Here is a 25,102-nt window from a genome sequence, read left to right as displayed (position 1 = left end):
TTCTGGGTTGATTTATTTCAATCAGGATGGCAAGGAGACTTGATAAGTATCACTATGGTAACTGCCTAGCAACCAGATGGGGTTACCCTAGCAACCGAGTAACAAATCACATATCTCTGCACCAGATAATCGTAGAGACTTCTGGGTTGATTTATTTCAATCAGGATGTCAAGGAGACTTGACAAGTATCACTATGGTAACTGCCTAGCAACCACATTGGGTTACCCTAGCAACCGAGTAACAAATCACATATCTCTGGACCAGAAAATCGTAGAGACTTCTGGGTTGGTTTATTTCAATCAGGATGTCAAGAAGACTTGATAAGTATCACTATGGTGACTGCCTAACAACCAGATGGGGTTAGCCTAGCAACCGAGTAACAAATCACATATCTCTGCACCAGAAAATCAGAGAGACTTCTGGGTTGATTTATTTCAATCAGGATGGCAAGGAGACTTGATAAGTATCACTATGGTAACTGCCTAGCAACCACATGGGGTTACCTTAGCAACCGAGTAACAAATCACATATCTCTGCATCAGAAAAACGTAGAGACTTCCGGATTGACTTATTTCAATCAGGATGGCAAGGACACTTCATTAGTATCACTAAGGTAACTGCCTAGCAACCAGATGGGGTTACCCTAGCAACCGAGTATCAAATCAAATATCTCTGCACCAGAAAATCATAGAGACTTCTGGGTTGATTTATTTCAATCAGGATGTCAATGAGACTTGATATGTATCACTATGGTAACGGTCTAGCAACCATATTGGGTTACACTAGCAACCGAGTAACAAATCACATATCTCTGGACCAGAAAATCGTAGAGACTTCTGGGTTGGTTCATTTCAATCAGGATGTCAAGAACACTTGATAAGTATCACTATGGTGACTGCCTAACAACCAGATGGGGTTACCCTAGCAACCGAGTAACAAATCACATATCTCTGCAACAGAAAATCGTAGAGACTTCTGGGTTGATTTATTTCAATCAGGATGGCAAGAAGACTTGATAAGTATCACTATGGTAACTGCCTAGCAACCATATGGGGTTACCCTAGCAACCGAGTAACAAATCACATATCTCTGCAACTGAACAACATAAAGACTTCTGGCTTTGTTCTTGGGACTCAGGGTAGCAAGGATCAATCCATCCATCAATCAATCCATCCATCTATCTATCTATCTATCTGAGGGTCAATATCTATCTATCTATCTATCTATCTATCTGAGGGTCAATGTCTATCTATCTATCGATCTATCTATCTATCTATCTGAGGGTAAATATCTATCTATCTCTCTATCTGAGTGTCTGTCTATCTATCTATCTATCTATCTATCTATCTATCTATCTATCTAGCAACTAAGTTAAACTTTAAACTACTTTAAACAAATTTAAACTAAACTAATTTAAACTATAAACTACTTTAAACTAATTTAAACTAATTTAAACTTCAAACTAATTTAAACTACAAACTAATTTATACTTCAAACTAATTTAAACTACAAACTAATTTAAACTATAAACTACTTTAAACTTTAAACTAATTTAAACTAATTTAAACTTCAAACTACTTTAAACTTCTTCAAACTTTCTGGTCCAAACTTTCACAAGCCAACTTAAAGTTTGTCTCGACGAACTTTTTTTTCTAGTTATTATTATTATTATTATTATTCTGAGACTAAAATTACCAAGACTAACTCCTCCTAGAGCTTTTAAGCTACAGGCACCAAACTCGGCACAGACCTTCAGACTAATCCCGAATAGTGTGCTATATCTTTTCTAACTGATCGGACTTACGGTTTTCCCACAGCGGATGATCAAAAACTGGAAAAATCCCATTGACTTAACATTGCGGAATGTTCAGAAATTTAAATCCAAACTGACATTTTCACACACACAGACAAAAAGGGCCTGTCAGCCCTGCATCTCTCCCTCTCTCTCTCCCTCAGAGGATTTATTTTATCAAGCAGCCAAAAAGTAATGACCTAAAATCTTCCTAGCCACACGATAAAACATGCTAAAAAACGTGCTAGCATCTATCTGAGGGTCAATATCTATCTATCTCTCTCTCTCTCTCTATCTAGCTATCTATCTATCTATATGAGGATAAATATCTATCTATCTATATCTATCTCTCTATATATCTAAGGGTAAATATCTATCTATCTATCTATCTATCTATCTATCTATCTATCTAGCAACTAAGTTAAACTTTTTTAACACTACACTGTAGAACTGGCTCATTAGAGTCATTCATTTTGGAATCAGACTAAACTGGTCACACTGTAAGTTTCACATTGTAGATTCAAAAGAACCGGCTCATTACAGTCATTAATTTGGGAATCAGACTACACTGGTCACACTGTATGTTTCACATTGTAGATTCAAAAGCACCGGCTCATTAGAGTCATTAATTTGGGAATCAGACTACACTGGACACACTGTATGTTTCACATTGTAGATTCAAAAGAACCGGCTCATTAGAGTCATTCATTTGGGAATCAGACTACACTGGTCACACTGTATGTTTCACACTGTAAATTCAAAAGAACTGGCTCATTAGAGTCATTCATTTGGGAATCAGACTACACTGGTCACACTGTATGTTTCACACTGTAGATTCAAAAGAACCGGCTCATTAGAGTCATTCATTTGGGAATCAGACTACACTGCTCACACTGTATGTTTCACACTGTAGATTCAAAAGAACCGGCTCATTAGAGTCATTTGTTTGGGAATCATGCTAACACATTTTACATTCAAAAGAACTGGCTCATTAGAGTCATTAATTTGGGAATCAGACTACACTGGTCACACTGTATGTTTCACACTGTAGATTCAAAAGAACCGGCTCATTAGAGTCATTTGTTTGGGACTCATGCTAACACATCATAGCATCGCCTAGCGAAGTGCTAAAACATGCTAAAAACGTGCTAGCATCATGCTAACACATGCTAGCATCGCCTAGCGAAGTGTTAAAACATGCTAAAAACGTGCTAGCATCATGCTAACACATGCTAGCATCGCCTAGCGAAGTGCTAAAAAATGCTAAAAACGTGCTAGCATCATGCTAACACATGCTAGAATCGCCTAGCGAAGTGTTAAAACATGCTAAAAACGTGCTAGCATCATGCTAACACATGCTAGTATCGCCTAGCGAAGTACTAAAAAATGCTAAAAAAGTGTTAGCATCATGCTAATACATGCTAGCATCACCTAGCGAAGTGTTAAAAAAAACTAAGAACGTGCTAGCATCGCTTAGCAAAGTGCTAAAACATGCTAAAAACGTGTTAGCATCATGCTAACACATGCTAGCATTGCCTAGCGAAGTGCTAAAACATGCTAAAAATGTGCTAGCATCATGCTAACACATGCTAGCATCGCCTAGTGAAGTGCTAAAACATGCTAAAAACGTGCTAGCATCATGCTAACACATGCTAGCATTGCCTAGAGAAGTGCTAAAACATGCTAAAAACGTGCTAGCATCATGCTAACACATGCTATCATCGCCTAGCGAAGTGCTAAAAGATGCTAAAAACGCGCTAGCATCATGCTAACACATGCTAGCATAGCCTAGCGAAGTGCTAAAACATGCTAAAAACGTGCTAGCATCATGCTAAAACATGTTAGCATTGCCTAGCGAAGTGCTAAAACATGTTAAAAACGTGCTAGCATCATGATAACACATGCTAGCATCACCTAGCGAAGTGCTAAAACATGCTAAAAACGTGCTAGCATCATGCTAACACATGCTAGCATCACCTAGCGAAGTGCTAAAATATGCTAAAAACATGCTAGCATCATGCTAACACATACTAGCATCGCCTAGCGAAGTGCTAAAACATGCTAAAAACGTGCTAACATCATGCTAACACATGCTAGCATTGCCTAGAGAAGTGCTAAAACATGCTAAAAACGTGCTAGCATCATGCTAACACATGCTAGCATTGCCTAGAGAAGTGCTAAAACATGCTAAAAACGTGCTAGCATCATGCTAACACATGCTATCATCGCCTAGCGAAGTGCTAAAAGATGCTAAAAACGCGCTAGCATCATGCTAACACATGCTAGCATAGCCTAGCCGAAGTGCTAAAACATGCTAAAAGCGTCATAAGCATCATGCTTAAAACATGTTAGCATTGCCTAGCGAAGTGCTAAAACATGTTAAAAACGTGCTAGCATCATGATAACACATGCTAGCATCACCTAGCGAAGTGCTAAAACATGCTAAAAACGTGCTAGCATCATGCTAACACATGCTAGCATCACCTAGCGAAGTGCTAAAATATGCTAAAAACATGCTAGCATCATGCTAACACATACTAGCATCGCCTAGCGAAGTGCTAAAACATGCTAAAAACGTGCTAACATCATGCTAACACATGTTAGCATCGCCTAGCGAAGTGCTAAAAAATGCTAAAAACGTGATAGCATCATGCTAACACATGCTAGCATTGCCTAGCGAAGTGCTAAAACATCTCGGGTTACATGTGTTAACCCTTGTTCCCTGAAAAAGGCAGAACGAGATGTTGCGCTGCTAAGCGCTACGGGGAAGCTTTCGCTGTGAGCCGAGCTGAAATAATGTGTGGAACACGTCAATGAACATTGACCGGAATTTATAGCCTCGGTTGATGTAATCATTAGATGCACCTGAGGCCAGGCTATAAATGGATACGTCACCAGGTGTCGTCAGATACTTCTTTTTGAAGAGCAGTCCTGGGACGTCCCAGTGCGGCAAAGCAGCGCAACATCTCGTTCCGCCTTTTTCAGGGAACAAGGGTTACACATGTAACCCGAGACGTTCCCTTTACAAAAGGCTTCACTTTGATGTTGCGCTGCTAAGCGCTACGGGGAACGCAATACCCACGCCGCCGCACTTGGGGCTGTCCGGACCCCTACGGTTGTGCAGTATACTCACAAAAACGTGAGAGGTCTCAGACATGAGCTTGAGATGTCGACTCAAGGGCATAAGAGCCCGGAGTAGCATAAACATCTAAACCATTCAATTTTGATGAATGTGTGTGGAGAGGACCAGCCTGCCGCATCACAAACTTGTTCAGGCATGAGCTGAGATGTCGACTCAAGGGCATGAGAGCCCGGAGTGCAGAACATCCAAACTAAAAAAGTCCAATGAATGTGTGCGGCGAGGACAACCTGCCGCATCACAAACTTGCTCAGGCATGAGCTTGAGATGTCGACTCAAGGGCATAAGAGCCCGGAGTGGCAAAACATCCAAACTATAAAAATCTAATGAATGTGTGCGGAGAGGACAACCTGCCGCATCACAAACTTGCTGCAGAGGGAGACCTCTAGCCAAGGTTTTAGAGGAGTGCCCTCTGGTAGAGTGCGCCCTGAAACCTACTGGCGAAGCTTGACCGCGCACCTCGTAGGCCCGGGCAATAATGAGGATGCCTCTTTGAGGGCACCCCGCCCACCAAGCCGTGGCAAACCGCAGTGGCCAAATACAGCCTGGCAGTGGCGAGGCAAGTGCCCGCTGACAGTTCTTTCTACAGAAAATCCAGAACTGAAGCAAACTGACAGTTAGCTGGTTCTGTAATAATAACTTTAGCAGAAGGAAACGCATGCAGGCGCATTTGCGTTTCTACGTTCAGCCCCTCCCGAGGGGGAGGGGGGGACTGGGCGACTCGGGATGAAGTAGAGGAGACATTGCGCTATCAACAGAGGCGAAGAGGTCCTCTTCTGCCCTGTAAAATCTACCCAGATCAGTTCCAAGTGGAGGGAGCCCTAGCACTTGAAATTCTCTCGATGACCTCAAGGATGAGAAGGTCCTCCCTGTTCGTAATCGCCCAAGGCGAGCCGTCGAGGAGAGGAATTAACTCCGAGAAACATATCCTGTTCGGCCAGCGCAGCGCCATTATTAGGAGGCAAGACCCTTGCTGGTGAACATTGCCAAGACTCCCGGGAGCAGAGAAACTGGGAGAGAAACACATACAGACGCATTCTGGGTCATGTATGTGTCTTAACGTCCAGACCCAAGGGGGCTGGGTGATTTCAGGGAGAAGTAGAGGAGACATTGCGCTATTCATAGAGGCGAAGAGGTCCTCTTCTGCCCTAAGATCTCACCCAAACTTGTTCCAAGTGGAAAAAGCCCGGCATTTAAAAAGGTCTCGATAACCTCAGGAGAGAGCCCTGTGTCCCTCAGTTGGTACCCTTAGGGGCCAAACATGAAAGATTCCACAATTTGGGGCAGGGATGAAATATTGCCCTGTGCCTGAGATAGAAGATCCTTCCTGTTCAGAATCACCCAAGGCGAGCCGTCGAGGGAAGAGATTAGCTCCGAGAACCAAGCCCTGTTTGGCCAGCGCGGTGCTATCAGTAAGAGGCAAAAACCCTTGCTGGCGAACTCTGGGCAACTACTACCTTAGGGTGGAGTTCTTAACTCCCCCGTTGGTATTTCCTGTCTGGACCGTAAATCTGCTCCCATATACGGGCATCCAGGGATATAACTGACCTGAGTGACAGGAGCTTACCCTGGGCCCTAAGGAGAATCCGATGTGTCAGAAATACAGCTGACAAGAACGTGGGTCTCCTTGAAGATTTATGTAAGAGGCTACCGCTGTATTGTCCACCCGCACCAAGACATGGCAGCCTCAGGAGGAGGTATTTCAGGGCCAGAAATACAGCCATCAACCCGAGACAGAGACTGTGACAACCGAGATGATGACCCTCCTATCCCCTTAAGCTGGACGACCACTTAAGGCCGCTACCCTGCCCATCAGGGAGGCGTCTGTCGTTAGCAGTCTGCGACAACAAGACGCACCTAGAGTGGGACCCAAGGCAGAAAACCGGGGTCTGAACCACATAGGAAGGGAACGAAGCCTGAGGCGCGTAACCCTATTTAGCCCAGGGGTTTTGGCCCTTGGAAGAAATCCCCTGGCTTTTGGCCACAACAAAAACGGTCTCATGAGCAGAAGGTCCAGAGGGATCACCGTGGACGCGTTCAGCCCTGAGACCTGGAAATCGTTGGTACTGATAACAGTGCAACCTTGACCTAGCCTGACTTTGCTCAGGGTGATCTGAATGGACTCAATCCTAGCGGGAGACAGTTGTGCCCGCATTGTGATTGAACTCCATACGATGCCCCGATAGACATTGTTCTGAGTGGGAGAGAGGACGCTTTTCTTGGCGTTGAGCCTCAACCCCAGAGAAACAGATGAGCTAAGACGATGTCCCTGTGCTGAACTGCCAGTTCCTGGAACTGCGCTAGGATCAGCCAGTCGTCTACGTAATTCAGAATGCCGATGCCCCGGAGTCGCAAGGAGCCAGCGCTACATCATGCATTGTGAATGTGCGGGTAAAAAGGGCTAGGCTGAGTGAAAGAACCTGACCCTGGAAGACTTCACCCTCGGAAGTAAACCTCAGGAACTTTCCATGTTGTGGCAGAACTTCTAAATGAAGTATAGAAGTGCGTCATAAGATTGATGGTGACCAGCCAAACGAGTTGTAGGGCTTGAGACACGACCGTCTTGACAGGCATCATCTTGGACTTGGAACACCCACGGGTAGTTCAAGCTTTAAGATCTAAGCCAGACGCCACCCCTCACCCTCCATGGGAAACGGGAAGTATTTAGTGTAATAACCTAACTCTCTCTCTGGAAGGGGAACACATACCATGGCCCCTTTAACCAGGAGATTGAGGTTTTTTTTTTTTTTGTTTTTACAAAAAAGAAATCCGGTTTACGGTAGTGAGAACACGCCGTTGAAACACGGAAAAGCGGAGAATTAAATCCTGACGCCCTTATAAGACCCACAGAAAAGAATATATCCGGCAGAAGTTTCCACGCTGCCAGGATCTCTGAGATGGGTATTATATTTTAACACTTCCTGTTGAGGGGTTGACGGGTGTTTCGCGTCCTGAATAAAATGCAGGAACAGCGAAAACACCCGATTTTGACGGAAGCCTCTGCAACCCGAAACACCAAGAGGTGGCGGGAATGGAGGGGCTTCGAGGGGGTACCGGGAGGGGTGAAGTGAAGCACGCGCCCCGTCCCGAGGGGAGCTACCCCCTAATCTAGGCGCAAGACCGTCAGGGTTTTCTCTTACTAGAATTTATAGTCCTGAGGTCTTGCTTCGGGGGCTGGCGAGGGCGGCGAGACTGTCCCCAATCCTTGGGAGGAGGAGCACAACTCGCCACGCTTTGCTTTTGAGCCTCCCTTCAGTCAGGACCGAGGTGGGTCTGAGGCTTGCTTGTCAAGCGCAGAACCCACTCTCAGGTCGTCCAGGAGGTCAGCCTGGTACGCCTGAATAACAGCATAGTGTGCAGAGCAGCACCAGCCTGACCTGCTGCTTGATAAGCCCTTCCCACTAAAGTGGAGGTTGTCCTACAAGGCTTTGAGGGGAGAGAGGGCTTCTTAAGTGACGATGCCGAGCCCGGCGAGAGATAGCCCTCAAGCGTCTCTTCGACCGGCGGCATCACTGAATACCCCCGTGCCTCAGCACCCACGATAGTCGAATATAATGACGTCGAGGGTATGTGAACACGGTAAGAAAATATATATATATATATATATATATATATATATATATATATATATATATATATATATATATATATATATATATATATATATTTTTTATTTTTTTTTATTTTTATTTTTTTTTAGGGGTTCTCCATGAGAGAAAAAGCTCTTCATGGAGGTTATCAAAGAAAGGGAAGGGACCCATGAGGTGTTCCCTTTCTTAGACTGGAAGATAAAATCTATCCCCTAATTTGGAGCGTTTGGGGTCTCTTTTCGCGTGGCCAGTCCAATCTGGCAACCGCACGAGTAACAACATCGAGCAATTCCTCCGTATATTTTTTTATCGCGGACGGAAAGCTCGGAGGCGGAAGAGAATTGCGATCCACCTCATGATCCGAAGAAGCGCCGGAACGCGCCGAGATCATGTGAAGGACCAGCTGGGTTTGGGGAGAGAGTGAGAGAAAGGGATCAACCCGCCTCTTGCTCCTCAGCCAAATCCATGCACGCAGCCCCACGAACGATCTTTTCGTGAATGCTGACTCCGGAAGCAAGCGAGGCGAGCACGACGCACTCTGCCTGTTAAAGCAAATCGCAGTGCTCGCACCCGCCCTGCTGCAACGCGAGAGCAGCGTGCTCTTACCCCCAAACAAACAGCAAAAACTGATGTGTGCCGTCTTCAGCTATAGAGCGAGAAGAGAGGAACACGCACCATTTGCTTTCAGTCATTCTCTCTTTTTTTTTAAATATATATATAATATTTTCTAAACAGAAGAGAAAAATAGAACAACATTCACTGCACACTGCCTAACTGATTCTATCTCCTAACAGAGGAAAGAAAGTTTTGACAGGGTGTGTGAAACACACAGAAACAGAATCGCTCTGAAAAAAGAGTTTCTGACGATACCTGGTGACGTATCCATTTATAGCCTGGCCTCAGGTGCATCTAATGATTACATCAACCGAGGCTATAAATTCCGGTCAATGTTCATTGACGTGTTCCACACATTATTTCAGCTCGGCTCACAGCGAAAGCTGTTCCCCGTAGCGCTTAGCAGCGCAACATCAAAGTGAAGCCTTTTGTAAAGGGAACATGCTAAAAACGTGCTAGCATCATGCTAACACATGCTAGCATCACCTAGCGAAGTGCTAACACATGCTAAAAACGTGCTAGCATCATGCTAACACATGCTAGCATCACCTAGCGAAGTGCTAAAAAATGCTAAAAACGTGCTAGCATCATGCTAACACATGCAAGCATCGCCTAGCGAAGTGCTAAAACATGCTAAAAAGGTGCTAGCATCTATCTATCTATCTGAGGGTCAATATCTATCTATCCATCTATCTATCTATCTATCTGAGGGTAAATCACTATCTCTCTCTCTATCAATCTATCTGAGGGTAAATATCTATCTATCTATATCTATCTATCTATCTGAGGGTAAATATCTATCTATCTATCTCTCTCTATCTATCAAGCAACTACTTTAAACTAATTTAAACTACAAACTAATTTAAACTTTAAACTAATTTAAACTATAAACTAATTTAAACTATAAACTACTTTAAACTTCAAACTACTTTAAACTACAAACTACTTTAAACTTTAAACTAGTTTAAACTACAAACTAATTTAAACTTTAAACTACTTTAAACTATAAACTACTTTAAACTATAAACTACTTTAAACTTCTTCAAACTTTCTGGTCCAAACTTTCACAAGCCAACTTAAAGTTTGTCTCGACAAACTTTTTTTCTAGTTCAATATACTCTGCTAATTTTTACCATCACTTCATCTCTTTCCTCCAGATCTGTCTCTGCCTGCCTCATGGCCTTGTAGAATAGTTAACATGACAAGGTGTTGACTGGTTTAGGAAATCTTCTGGCAGTAAAGTGCAAACTTTGTAAGACGTTTATAGCAATTCTGACTTGAGAAGAGATCCAGGCAACTAAGGAAGTTTACAAAGAAAATGGCAAAATAACATAAGTGAGGAAAAAGACCTAATTTATTTTTCCCACCTGGTCCTCCAGTTTGTACTTTCCAAAGCTGAGAAGTCTGGATCTCAGTTCCAGCTCTGCTGTTCTCTCCCTCTGAATAGTGTCAGTCATGATATCAATATGCCGTTTCAGCTGCTTTGTCTCAGACTCCCTACATATACACAAACAAACATGAGCACGCATCTAAGGCAATTAGTCTACATACAAATCTATGTTGGTGCATGTTTTAGACACGCAAGTTCACACATGTTTTTGCAAGTCAACTCTGCAGACTTTCTGAACTCCTCCAAAGCCTCTTCTCTCTCTCTGGAGTTTTGAATGAGGGAAATGTTTTGCTCCTCTAGCTCAGTTATCAGGTTCAGTAACTCCTGAGGATCAGTGAAGAACAGCTCTGGGTCCTCCTAAATTAAAGCATCACAGCGCAGTGGCCATTTCAAATAAATGGATTCAGGTTAACAGGGTAGGCAAAACATAAATTGAATACAAAAACTACATTTTACACACATTCCAATAAATATAAATAAGAGGATAAACATTAATGAATAATGAATTATAAGTGTATAGGGGAAAGTGGTGTAAGCTGTGGCATTTTATACTTCAGTTGTTCTCTAGGTAATGAGAAATGAGATGGAGATAAAATGAATAAGCCTAATTGTTTTTCACAATATTTGCTATCAACTGAAATTAGAAGAAAGTGTCTAACATTGGGCTATATAAATATAATTTCCTCCACAACAAAAAAAGTGGTTCAGTGAAAACCTGGTAAGTGGGCTGCAGGCTGTGACATGTCACAGGTGTAAATGGAATATGGAATCTGTGAACAATTTACATTAAGCAAATATACAGTCAGCCCCATGGTGCAGTGGGTAGTACTCAAGGAATGTAAGAACTGTTGGTTCATGAGGATCTACGTTTGAGTCTGGACTGGGTCATGACCTGATCCCAAACCCCCTTTCTCCCTCAACCATCCTGTCTCTTTCTCTCAACTGTCCAAAGAAAGTAAAGGCTAAGTAAAATATTGTAATTGTACTTGTAATAGTAGTTGGAATAGTATGTTCTGCATTTGAAGGCAAATATTACTATGACTATTAGTAACCAACACATTGTACCTCACAAGTGTTATCACCAACATTTCTAAAATGTTAGACCAGAATAAGTTTGCTTTGACATAAAGCTTCTTAATCTACCCTGCAAATATTTACTTTGACATGCAAAGCCATGTTTATAACTTGTCTAATGTGCTCCACTTAATCACAGGCAGCTATATTGTGGGCCCTTATTAAATACATGGTCATGTAACAAAAATTTAGCAGTTTGCTAGATTGAGGGTGCGACATCTTACCCCACTCTCCCCTTTAAAAGGATGCTAAATTTAGATGGTTCAACAATCTATCTAAATGTGAATATTGACCTTGTTATCTGAGCTGTCAGTCCCAAATGCAGCTCTACAATAAAACAGAACATTATTAATCATGAGTCTTGTGAAGTAGAGGGTATTGTTGTGTTCAAACTCGCATTGTCTCACTTGTATTACTTCAGGTGTGAGGAGCCAAAGAACTTTTTTATTTTTCAATAAAAATATTGCTGTCTGCACACTAACGTCATGGTTACTGTCGTAACCTCCGTTTCCTGAGGGAGGGAACGAGATGTTGTATGGAATGAAGTGACACAAGGTGTCTTCCTTGGGAGCTTCACATACCTCTGAACTTGAGATAAGGCCAATGTGAAATTGGCAGACAGAATTTGCATGCCCCTCCCCCAGACATACGGTTATAAAGGGAAGCGTGCGTCTGTCAGTCAGGATTTGCACTGAGGAGCCAGGAATAAGGCACGTCCGTTTACATTGGTAGGTCTAGTACTGTGGCAGGAGGGACACAATGTCTCGTTTCCTCCCTCAGGGAATGTAGGTTAGGACAGTAACCATGACAGTCCCCTTCTGTCACTCACTCGACGTTGTGTCGAATGAAGTGACACAAGGGGTCCCATTCAAAAGCGTCATGCACTAGTCTGTGTTACGTGAACTGAAGTGACAGGTGCAAGCAGGCTGCTGTGTGCAAGGGGCAACTCTGTCAGCTGCACTACCCAACGCCCCCAAGAGATGTCATATACAGACCTTAGGTTCCCAGCTGCTACATGATTAGCATGGGAGCAAGCCCGGCAGCCGCGGCCTTTTCACTCTCTATGTCTCTCGCAAAAGTTGTGAAGCGACTGGGGCTATCTTAGCGCTATGAAATGTGTCGGGGAAGGCGGTCTTTCCCGGTCCTATTCTTTCAGGGGGAAAAGACCATGTGGAGGCCACATTCTGCCCAAGCTAGTGGGAGGTAACATGTGGCAAATACACCATGAGGGTTGTGAAGCCGTGCCTGGGAGCTCTACATGCATTGCGACCGGGGCAGTGGGACTGCCCAAGGGAGACGCGGGTCCGCCGACAGAGGGACCATACCGCGGAAAATAAATCACGGGGAGTTTGCCTGAGGAGGGAACTAAGCCCGTGGAGCCCTACCCCAGTACTGAGCACCTGTGGCTCGTCAACGACCCAGTGGGCTATCCTCTGTTTGGATACGGCGCTCCCTTTCCGCCTTGTGCCAAAGCAGACAAAAAGCTGCTCAGAACATCTAAAGCTCTGAGTGCAGTCCAAATAGATACGCAAAGCATGTACACAGCAATGAAAGGGCTGGGTCTTCCTCATCCCAGGGCAGCGCTTGCAGGTTCACGACCTTGGGTCTTCGGCTCGGGAAGAACACCAATTCGTGAACGAGCGCCACTTTAGGCCGTAAAGTTGCCTGGTGGAGAGAGCTCTGGCTTGGTTGATCGTGTCTATGACAGTAGGTGGTAGATCCACTAGATCTTCCGCGTCCCGTCCAGGGGCCAGATGTGGAGGTTCCAGAGGTCTGGGCGTGGGTGTCAGAGGGTGCCCCGTCCCTGAGAAAGAAGATCCTTCCTCAGGGGAATTTTCCAGTTAGGTGCTGTCACAAGGAGCATAAGATCCAAGAACCAGGTCCGGGTGGGCCAATAAGGAGCCACCAAGGTGACCAGTTACTCATCCACCCTGATCTTGCACAGCACCAGTGCAAGAAGCCTCACTGGGGGAAATGCGTACTTGCGCAACAAGGGAAACCTCACCCGGCCCGGACACGGAAAGGATTGACAGATTGATAGCTCTTTCTCGATTCTGTGCGTCTGTCCCGAGAGGATCTTCTGTCAGGGAGTACCACAGCTGGCGGTGTGAGTTGTCCTGGAAGGCAAAGAGATCTATCTGTGCTGTGCTGAATTGGTCCCAAATCAGCTGGACCGCCTGGGGGGTGGAGCCTCCACTCTCATCTGGGTGAAACCTGTCGCGACAGAGCGTCCGCCATCGTGTTGCGGTTGCCAGGGATGTGAGTCGTGGACCAGAGTCCAAAGGAGGAGATGATGGCCGAGTTGTGACATATGACGAGAGAGCACGCCGCCTTGGTGATTTATGTACGCTACTGTCTGAATGGATCAAGACGTGTTTGCTCCGAATTAGCGGAAGAAACCTCCACAGGGCAAGAGATACAGCCAGCAACTCTAGGCAGTTGATGTGCAAACGCAGCCGGGGTCCTGTCCAGGAGCCAGCAGCAGCGTGCCCGTTGCACACGGTGCCCCAACCCTGTTTAGAGGTGTCTGTGGTGACCACAACATGTCTGAACACCTGCTGCAAGGGGACTCTGGTCCGCAGGAAGCAGAGATCTGTCCAAGGATTGAAAGTCTGAGTTATTGTCACACGGTATGTGCCGTGGTGCCATGCCCATCTCGGGACTCTAGTCTGTAGCCAGCCTGAGCAAAGCGACCACGGCTGAGAAAGCCATATGCCTCATGAGCTCTGGAATTGTTTTAGACTAACTGCTGTGCCAGGCTCGAAGAGAGCGAGGCATCTGAGCACTGACTGTGTGCGCTCGTTGGTAAATCTAAACTAAATCTAACTCCATGCCGAGAAAAGATACACTCTGAACTGGGGCAGGCTTGCTCATTTCCCAGATGACCTGAAGGCCTAGATGGCTGAGTTGCCTGAGCACCTGGTCCCTGTGTGAGCATAGTAACTCTCGAGAGTGAGCCAGGATGAGCCAGTCATCGAGGTAGTTGAGTATGCCACTTCCCTTAACGGGGCAAGAGCTGCATCTGCAACCTTCTAAAAGACGCGAGGGGACAGGGTAAGGCCGAAGGGGAGGACCTTGTACTGATTCGCCTGGCCGTCGAACGTGAACCGTAGGAAGGGTCGGTGTCAAGGTAAGATGGAGATGTGAAATTACGCATCCTTCAGGTCTACCGCAGCGAACCAATTTAGCTGTCGAAAGCAGGTAAGAATCTGTTTCTGAGTGAGCATTTTGAACGGGAGTCTGTGCAAAGCCCGGTTGAGAACTCGCAGGTCCAAGATAGTTTTTTTTGGGTACGATGAAGTAAGGGCGTCCTTGAGAAGCAGAGTCGTGATCTCTGATGGCATGTAGTCCATCTGCGTGTCAGCCTCAGACTGGGCGGGCTGGCCCGAAGGCGGCAGCCCAGTTGAATCCTCCGCGTCAGATGCCTGGACTCTCTCCGATGTAGCAGCGATGTTGTCATCCAATTGTAGGGGCTCAAGGGAGAATGGTGGCTGGCTGTGAGGCGAGCCAAACTCATCCCGAGCTCGAATGGAAGCGAGCAAGTGTGTCAGTGGGCGGGTGGTTCGTGGGGATTTACCCGGCAAAACAAAGACCATCGTAATCCCCAAAACGCCTTCATCGGCAGCCGGGTCGTACCATGGAAAGAATGGTATCGCTTCGATGGAAAGAATCACTTGGCTGCGAAAAATTCTGTTTGCTAATTTCACATTGGTCTTTTCTCAAATTCAGAGGTACGCGAGGCTCCCAAGGAAGACCCCTTGTGTCACTTCATTTGACACAACGTCGAGTGAGTGACAGAAGGGGAAATTAAGTTCCCTGTCTATCGCTCTCTTGAAAAGGCCAATGAGAAGTTGGCAGACAGTATTTGCATACCCCACCCCCGGACATACGGGTATAAAGGCGAGGAAATACGTCGAGTTCATTCAGAAATTTTCTTCTGAGCCGATGGTCATGTATGCAGCTGCGAGTTACACACCCGTTCCTGTTCCTCTGACACTGCCTGCTGTTGGATCTATGGCGCATTACAGCGGCTTTCTCCTTCTCTGCACAGCAGTGCAGTTTGCCCTTGGGCGCTTCGACAGTGCAGTTAAAACAGTTATTTTCTCTAAAAGCGCAAATACACAGCTGGCGTTGAACGTATTTTTCAGGACGCGTCTTTTCTCCGCCTCTGTGTAGTTTCTGGATGCGGTTGATTTCTCCCCACCTCTGACGGTCATAAAAGCTGCCTTGCGTGCCTGGGCTGCGATTACACGCTGGCAGTGTTTTATCGCAGCTTTCTTTTGTCATGAGAGAGAGCCACTTCAGCCGCCCCTCGCATCTCGCCTCCTTCCTATGGGTTTGAGGCAGGTGCCGCGGGCGATGGAGGCGATTTGGGGATAATGACAGGCTCCATTCGACGGGTAAATCCCCTCGCACCACCCGCCTCCCCGGCACGCTTGAAGTGGGATGAGTGCGGCCCGCTTCGCGGCCGGCCTGCCGGTCCCTTGAGCTCCCGGAATTGGGTGACGACATCGCCGCTGCATCGGAGAGCATTACAGCGGCGTCTGATGCTGATGACTCGTCTGGGCCGCCACCTTCAAGTTTGCGCACCCAGTCTGAGCCTGACGCACAGAGGTCCACTATGCTTTCCCGGGTGCCGCGAGCGCGAGGCTGGACTGAAATATCCCGTCCCCCCCTCACGGCTACTTGATTGGTTCCGCGGGCATGTGCGCCGCTCACAGCCGCGCCCCCCCCCGGTTCCTTTCTTCCTGGACGTGCATGACGAGTTGAGTAAGCCGTAAAAGGGCACCTTTTACTGCCCGGATCCGGCTTCCTCGCTCCTCCCCTCTCCGCTTCCGCCCTGCATGCCACGGCCCCTCCTGCAACCAACACGAGGCCAATGCACTTCAAACTTGCACTTGGGTAGTCCTGTTCTTGATGTTCTGCAGGAACTGCGCTCAATGACCGATCGTGCCCCCCGAGCCATGAAGGTCAGAAGCGCCGGCACTAGAACGGGCGATGGCCACCCCTGTGGTCCAGAAACTCAATCTATGGACTGGACCTGGTCGAAATACGGGAGGTAGACAAAGCACGCTTTCTCGAACGCCCCCTTCTCCCAGCTCCGTCCATTCGGCAGCACCGTCCGCCCAGCAGTCCTCAGCGGTGAAGATCTCCGCAGGGTCTTTCCCCCCTGAAAGAATAGGACACTGGGTAAGACCCCCTTCCCTCGTTTCTTGCTCTATGCAGAGAAACATAGAGAGAAAAGAGGCCCAGCCAGGCTCAGCCCGTTCCCAGTTTGGCAAGCATTGCCTTGTTCCCCTGTCTAGGGAAACCAGAAGGATTCTGACGACACTTTTGGGCACTGGGGAAGGGAACGTGCAGTCTGACACAGCTGGTCGCCTTTGCACGTAAAATACCTGCCCGTTCCTGTGTCAGCAGAACACCTACACAACTCAGCGCATGGCGTGATTTAAATTGTACCCCTAGTGTCGCTTCTCTGACACAACGTTGACAGAGCGACAGACGGGGAACATCTAGGTTCCCTTTACAAAAAGCTTCACTACGATGCTGCGCTGCTAAGCGCTAGGGGAACAACTCTAGCTGTGAACCGAGCTGAAATAGTGTGTGTAACGTCAATGAACATTTACCGGAATTTATAGCCTCGGCTGATGTAATCATTAGATGCACCTGCGGCCAGGCTATAAATGGATACGTCACCAGGTGTCGTCAGAAACTCTTTTTTCAGAGCGATTCTGTTTCTGTGTGTTTCACAAACCCTGTCAAAACTTTATTTCCTCTGTTACGAGTTAGAATCAGTTAGGCAGTGTGCAGTGAACGTTGTTCATTGTTCTTATTCTCTTCTGTTTAGAAAATATTATATATATATATATTTCTAAAAAAGAAAGAAAAAAAGAGAGAATGACTGAAAGCCGCAAACGGTGCGTGTTCCCCTCTTCTCGCTCTATAGCTGAAGACGACACACATCAGTTTTTGCTGTTTGTTTGGGGGTAAGAGCAAGCTGCTCTCACGTTGCAGCAGGGCGAGTGCGAGCACTGCGATTTGCTTTAACAGGCAGAGTGCGTCGTGCTCGCCTCGCTTGCTTCCGGGAGTCAGCACTCACGAAAAAAAAAAGATCGTTCGTGGGGCTCTTGCATGGATTTGGCTGAGGAGCAAGAGACGGGTTGTTCCCTTTCTCTCACTTTCTCCCCAAACCCAGCTGGTCCTTCACATGATCTCGAAGCGCGTTCCGACGCTTCTTCGGATCATGAGGTGGATCGTGATTCTCTTCCCGCCTCCGAGCTTTCCGGCCGCGATAGAAAATCTACGGAGGAATTGCTCGATGTTGTTACTCGTGCGGTTGCCAGATTGGACTGGCCATGCGAAAAAGAGACCTCCAAACGCTCCAAGTTAGGGGATAGATTTTATCTTCCAGTCTAAGAAAGGGAACGCCTCATGGGTCCCTTCCCTTCTTTGATAACCTCCATGAAGAGCTTTTTCGCTCATGGAGAACCCCTAAAAAAAAAAAAAAAATATATATATATATATATATATATATATATATATATATATATATATATATATATATATATTTTCTTCCCGTGTTCACATACCCTCGACTATCGTGGGGTATTCAGTGATGCCGCCGGTCGAAGAGACGCTTGCGGGCTATCTCTTGCCGGGCTCGGCATCGTCACTTAAGAAGCCCTCTCTCCCCTCAAAGCCTTGTAGGACAACCTCCACTTTAGTGGGAAGGGCTTATCAAGCAGCAGGTCAGGCTGGTGCTGCTCTGCACACCATGCTGTTTTACAGGCGTACCAGGCTGACTTCCTGGACGACCTAGTGTGGGTTCTGCGCTTGACGAGCAAGCCTCAGACCTGCCTCGGTCCTGACTGAAGGGAGGCTCAAAAGCAAAGCATGGCGAGTCGTGCTCCTCCTCCCAGGGATTGGGGACAGTCTCGCGCCCTCGCCAGCCCCCGAAGCAAGACCTCAGGACTATAAATTCTAGTAAGAGAAAACCCTGACGGTCTTGCGCCTAGATTAGTGGGTAGCTCCCCTCGGGACGGGGCGCGTGCTTCACTTCACCCCTCCCGGTACCCCATGAAAGCTCCTCCATTCCCGCCACCTCTTGGTGTTTCGGGTTGCAGAGGCTTCCGTCAAAATTGGGTGTTTTCGCTGTTCCTGCATTTTATTCAGGACGCGAAACACTCGACAACCCCTCAACAGGAACTGTTAAAATATAATACCCATCTCAGAGATCCTGGTAGCGCGGAAACTTCTGCCGGATATATTCTTTTCTGTGGGTCTTATAAGGGCGTCAGGATTTAATTCACTCGCCGGTTTTCCGTGTTTCAACGGCGTGTTCTCACTACCGTGAACCGGATTTCTTTTTATGTAAAAACAAAAAAACTCAATCTCCTGGTTAAAGGGGCCATGGTATGTGTTCCCCTTCCAGAGAGAGAGTTAGGTTATTACTCTAAATACTTCCCGTTTCCCATGGAGGGTGAGGGGTGGCGTCTGGCTTAGATCTTAAAGCTTGAACTACCCGTGGGTGTTCAAGTCCAAGATGATGCCTGTCAAGACAGTCGTGTCTCAAGCCCTACAACTCGTTTGGCTGGTCACCATCAATCTTATGATGCACTTCTATACTTCATTCAGAAGTTCTGCCACAACATGGAAAGTTCCTGAGGTTCACTTCCGGGGGCGAAGTCTTCCAGGGTCAGGTTCTTTCACTCAGCCTAGCCCTTTTTACCTGCACATTCACAATGCATGATGTAGCGCTGGCTCCTTGTGACTCCGGGGCATCTGCATTCTGAATTATGTAGACGACTGGCTGATCCTAGCGCAGTTCCAGGAACTGGCAGTTCAGCACAGGGACATCGTCTTAGCTCATCTGTTTCTCTGGGGTTGAGGCTCAACGCCAAGAAAAACGTCCTCTCTCCCACTCAGAACACTGTCTATCGGGGCATCGTATGGAGTTCAATCACAATGCGGGCACAACTGTCTCCCGCTAGGATTGAGTCCATTCAGATCACCCTGAGCAAAGTCAGGCTAGGTCAAGGTTGCACTGTTATCAGTATCAACAATTTCCAGGTCTCAGGGCTGACCGCGTCCACGGTGATCCCTCTGGACCTTCTGCTCATGAAACTGTTTTTGTTGTGGCCAAAAGCCAGGGGATTTCTTCCAAGGGCCAAAACCCCTAGGCTAAAAAGGGTTACGCGGTTCAGGCTTCGTTCCCTTTCTATGTGGTTCAGACCCCGGTTTTCTGCCTTGGGTCCCACTCTAGGTGCGTCTTGTTGTCGCAGACTGCTAACGACAGACGCCTCCCTGATGGGCGGGGTAGCGGCCTTAAGTGGTCGTCCAGCTTAAGGGGATAGGAGGGTTGTCAGCTCGGTTGTCACAGTCACTGTCTCGGGTTGATGGCTGTATTTCTGGCCCTGCAATACCTCCTCCTGAGGCTGCCATGTCTTGGTGCGGGTGGACAATACAGCGGTAGCCTCTTACATAAATCATCAAGGAGACCCACGTTCTTGTCAGCTGTATTTCTGACACGTCGGATTCTCCTTAGGGCCCAGGGTAAGCCCCTGTCACTCAGGTCAGTTATATCCCTGGATGCCCGTATACGGGAGCAGATTTACGGTCCAGACAGAAAATACCAACGGGGGAGTTAAGAACTCCACCCTAAGGTAGTAGTTGCCCAGAGTTCGCCAGCAAGGGTTTTTGCCTCTTACTGATAGCACCACGCTGGCCGAACAGGGCTTGGTTCTCAGAGCTAATCTCTTCCCTCGATGGCTCGCCTTGGGCGATTCCGAACAGGAAGGATCTTCTATCTCAGGCACAGGGCAATATTTCATCCCTGCCCCGAATTGTGGAATCTTTCATGTTTGGCCCCTAAGGGTACCAAATGAGGTTCACAGGGTTTTCTCTTGAGATTATCGAGACCATTTCAAGTGCTAGGGCTCCCCTCCACTTGGAACTGATCTGGGTAGATTTTACAGGGCAGAAGAGGACCTCTTCGCCTCTGTTGATAGCGCAATGTCTCCTCTACTTCTCCTCGAATTGCCCAGTCCCCCCCCCCCTCGGGAGGGGCTGATCGTAGTAACGCATACATAGTACAAATGCACCTGCATGCGTCTCCTTCTACTAAAGTTCTTATTACAGAACCAGCTTACTGCCAGTTTGCTTCAGTTCTGGATTTTCAGTAGAAAGAACTGTCAGCGGGCACTTGCCTCACCACTGCCAGGTTCTATGTGGCCACTGCGGTTTGCCACGGCTTGGTGGGCGGGGTGCCCTCAAAGAGGCATCCTCATTATTGCCTGGGCCTACGAGGCGCGCGCTCAAGCTTCGCCAGTAGGTTTTAGGGCGCACTCTACAAGAGGGCTCTCCTCCTTGGCTAGAGGTCTCCCTCTGCAGCAAGTTTGTGATGCGGCAGGTTGTCCTCTCCGCACACATTCATTAGATTTTTATAGTTTGTATGTTTTGCCACTCCGGGCTCTTATGCCCTTGAGTCGACATCTCAAGCTCATGTCTGGACAAGATTGTGATGCAGCAGGCTGGTCCTCTCCGCTCACATTCATCAGTTTTTATGACAAGTTTGTGTTGCGATAGGGTTCTTTTCGCACACATTCATCGAACTTTATGGGTTAGATGCTTTGCTACTCCGGGCCCTTATGCCCTTGAGTCGACATCTCAACCCATGCCTAAACAAGTTTGTGATGCGGCAGGTTGTCCTCTCCGCACACGTTCATTGGACTTTTTTAGTTTGGATGTTCTGCACTTGAACTTTACGGGTTAGATGCTTTGCTACTCCGGACTCTTATGTCCTTGAGTCGACATCTCAGCCCATGCCTAAACAAGTTTGTGATGCGGCAGGCTGGTCCTCTGCGCTCACATTCATCAGTTTTTATGACAAGTTTGTGTTGCGATAGGGTTCTCTTCGCACACATTCATCGAACTTTATGGGTTAGATGCTTTGCTACTCCGGGCTCTTATGCCCTTGAGTCGACATCTCAGCTCATGCCTGAACAAGTTTGTGATGCGGCAGGCTGGTCCTCTCCGCTCACATTCATCAGTTTTTATGACACGTTTGTGTTGCAATAGGGTTCTCTTCGCACACATTCATCGAACTTTATGGGTTAGATGCTTTGCTACTCCGGGCTCTTATGCCCTTGAGTCGACATCACAGCTCATGCCTGAACAAGTTTGTGATGTGGCAGGCTGGTCCTCTCCGCACACATTCATCAAAATTGAATGGTTTAGATGCTTTGCTACTCCGGGCTCTTATGCCCTTGAGTCGACATCTCAAGCTCATGTCTGAGACCTCTCGCGTTTTTGTGAGTACACTGCACAACCGTAGGGGTCCGGACAGCCCAAAGTGCGGCAGCGTGGGTATTGCGTTCCCTAGCGCTTAGCAGCGCAGCATCGTAGTGAAGCTTTTGTAAAGGAACGTCTCGGGTTACATGTGTAACCCTTGTTCCCTGAAAAAGCGGAACGAGATGCTGCGCTGCTTTGCCGCACTGGGACGTCCCAGGACTGCTCTTCAAAAGAAGTAGCTGGCGACACCTGGTGGCGTATCCATTTATAGCCTGGCGCAGGTGCATCTAATGATTACATCAGCCGAGGCTATAAATTCCGGTCAATGTTCATTGACGTGTTACACACACTATTTCAGCTCGGTTCACAGCTAGAGTTGTTCCCCTAGCGCTTAGCAGCGCAGCATCTCGTTCCGCTTTTTTCAGGGAACAAGGGTTACACATGTAACCCGAGACGTTATGGATGTAACCTCCGTTCCCTGATGGAGGGAACGAGACGTTGTGTCCTCCCGGCCACATCGCTGAGCCGAGCCACTGTAGTGGCCGGACCATTTCCGGCTCCTCAGAAAAATCCTGAATGAACTCAACGTATTTCCTCGCCTTTATACCCGTATGTCCGGGGGCGGGGTATGCAAATACTATCTGCCAACTTCTCATTGGCCTTTTTTCATAGATCAGAGGCATATTCGGCGCTCAAGAGAGACCCCTAGTGTCGCTTCTCTGACACAACATCTCGTTCCCTCCATCAGGGAACGGAGGTTACGATACAGACTAGAAAAAAGGTCAAGCAAAAATATATTAAGTTTTACATTTGCATGGTGAAAAAGAACAAAGTGCAAGTGAATTAAAAGCCAGACCAACAGGAGTAAAAGTTTCAGCACATCGCTTTCTTCAATACAAAATAAAAGTTGTCAAAGCTTAAATTCAGCCTGAGCTGATCTGAGAAAGCAATGGCTGCTAAAGACTCAGCTCATTTCAATGTTTCTCCTTACATGAAGTCTGTGGGAAGCAGACCCACAGATCCTCCCACAGACCCAGAGAGAGAATTGAAGAAAACGATGTGTTGAAAAGTTTACTCCTGTTGTATGGGTTTTAATTCACTTGCACTTTGCACTTTTTCACCATCCAAATGTAAAACGTAATAAATAATGTATTTTTGGTAGAACATTTTACCGTCTGTATCTTAATTCAGTGTGCAGGCAGCAATTTTTGTGTTTATTTAATCATGAGTCATGCAAATATGCAAAGCTATGCACTCAATGTCAAGGTTTGTATGTACATTTTGCTGTTCTCATGGCAGGACTTCACAACATGTCTAGATTGAACCTCCCGAGTGGATGAAAGCTCACAAGTCACTCTGCTTTCTCCACCTGTATGTATTTGGCAACATATATATGGAAGAAAAAAAATCATAAATAAATCTGTTTATGAAAAAGTTTATCTGTATTTGTTGCATCACCAGTAACTGCTTTTGCTAAAACATGTACATGTGGGAAGCTTTTTATGTTGCCATACTTCTGCTGTCAGGCACACTTATTTTCCTCTCTCCTTTCTTCTTGATTTTTTCTGTCTGTTTCCCTTCACTCTCAATGTTTGTAATGGATCTGCTCCTAGATCTCTGTTTCTTCTGCCATTCTGGGGGTGAGAGCTTCATCAGAAACTCCTTATACTTTGTATGCTGCTTCAGAATGTCCTCATACTTAGATATGTCACTAAATGAAACAGTGAGAAAGATTAATAAATTAGTTGGAAATTGGAAGGTTTAACAAAGTGAAAGCATTATAGAAAGTATATTACTGACACATTAGTTTATACCTTTTGATTGGCCCCATTTTGCAAGTGATCTTCTTTATCTCTGCTATTTTCTCCAACTTTACCTTGGTCTCCTGTTCAGCACTAAACAGTATTTGATGGTTTTAAAACAACAACATAAATCTATGCAACTATTTCTGTCTTCCTAAAGTATGCCAATGTAATTTATTTCTTGCAATCCAAACTTTTGAAGATTTGTATTATTTTAGCGATGTACATTGATGATAATATTAATACAGCTCTATGCTTTATTACATATTACTTATTTATAAAATGCTTCTTTTAAATGTTTTGTTATAAATGCATGTTTGTAAGAATGTTTACATCTTGATAGCATCCACTGAATTCTTGTCATGTTCTTTTAGAAACTCTTCAAACAAGATGGCATCGTCATTCAAGAGCTTCTCAACTCTTATCAATTTCTTCTCTTCTTCTGTAGTCATCTGCTCTAGTAGCTGAACCTCTCCTCTCTTTACTGCCAGAGAATACTAAGAGAGAGAGGGGGGGGGGAGCAGAAACACAAACACAGAGATTAAGTAAAGACAGGTCAAAACGGCAATGGATCAAAGAAGATGATGAATAATTGTCTAACTGGCTAAGTAGGGAAATCTTCTTACCTCCAGTAAGAACAGCTCACGTTTCTTATCGATATATTTAGCCATGCTTTCATTATGAATATTAAGATCTATTAAAAAAAACAAAAAAAAAACAGCAACAACATATAACACTCACAGAGGTTAATTTAGGCTAAATGGATTAACTTGCTAGGGTTTACATATTTTATACAGGCAGGTGAGGTATTTGTGTCTTACCATTAATCATAGATACCCTCCATGCAGGTGTGTCTTGGAGCTGTATTTGGGTATGTGTAAGCAGTGTGTTACTCTTCCCCTCTATCAGTTTCTCCCTCGGTCTGTTTTGTCTGGACCTCATTCTGGATGTAAATGTCAGCTTTTCATGGACTGGTAAAGACAACACCTTTTTAAGCCCCTGCCATGACAGACAGCACAATTTCATGTTTCGATGCTCATTATCTCTTGTTTATATGCATGCTGGATAATTTACATGTTTTAATTTCTGAGCTACTGTAGTCTAAGCTTATGCACTACACTTTTAGCACACTTTGCAACATGAAACTTCAAGCCAGTGCTTGAAGTGGGAAAAAAACAGGTGCCGGTACTCCACTTAAAAATACTCCAGGTATTTGACCGAATAATTTTTTTTTAAATGGATTAAGTGTTTCTTCAAACTCTTTTGAGATAAATGTTGTGTATATTGCTTATAAGTTTGCTGTCTCTTTAAGAAAAGAATAATTTTTGTATAATTAAATTATAAAGGAGGTGAACCAGGGTAACTTTAATATTTGAATATAAAACAATTTGCAGAGCCTGAAATTTGGTG

The 25,102-nt window shown here is 45.9% G+C and overlaps 1 protein-coding gene across 1 annotated transcript in view; it reads right to left on the bottom strand.

Moving 5' to 3' along the window:
• Nucleotides 1–24,718, bottom strand: part of cfap100 (cilia and flagella associated protein 100) — a 105,495-nt gene extending 80,777 nt beyond the window's left edge. Inside the window, exons 1-9 of the mRNA XM_052129560.1 lie at nucleotides 24,514–24,718; nucleotides 24,319–24,386; nucleotides 24,026–24,189; nucleotides 23,705–23,785; nucleotides 23,405–23,601; nucleotides 23,169–23,259; nucleotides 11,894–11,927; nucleotides 10,729–10,883; nucleotides 10,504–10,633 (exon numbers count right to left, since the gene is read on the bottom strand). Coding sequence (XP_051985520.1) covers nucleotides 10,504–10,633; nucleotides 10,729–10,883; nucleotides 11,894–11,927; nucleotides 23,169–23,259; nucleotides 23,405–23,601; nucleotides 23,705–23,785; nucleotides 24,026–24,189; nucleotides 24,319–24,386; nucleotides 24,514–24,718 — 1,125 coding nt within the window. The remainder of the gene's footprint in view (nucleotides 1–10,503; nucleotides 10,634–10,728; nucleotides 10,884–11,893; nucleotides 11,928–23,168; nucleotides 23,260–23,404; nucleotides 23,602–23,704; nucleotides 23,786–24,025; nucleotides 24,190–24,318; nucleotides 24,387–24,513) is intronic.
• Between the last annotated feature and the right edge of the window lie 384 nt (nucleotides 24,719–25,102).

This window comes from Xyrauchen texanus, chromosome 7, assembly GCF_025860055.1.
Source record: "Xyrauchen texanus isolate HMW12.3.18 chromosome 7, RBS_HiC_50CHRs, whole genome shotgun sequence".
In the NCBI taxonomy this organism is placed as follows: domain Eukaryota; kingdom Metazoa; phylum Chordata; class Actinopteri; order Cypriniformes; family Catostomidae; genus Xyrauchen; species Xyrauchen texanus.
The sequence above is the reverse complement of the archived record's forward strand: the minus strand, read 5'-3'. Positions and strand labels throughout refer to the sequence as shown.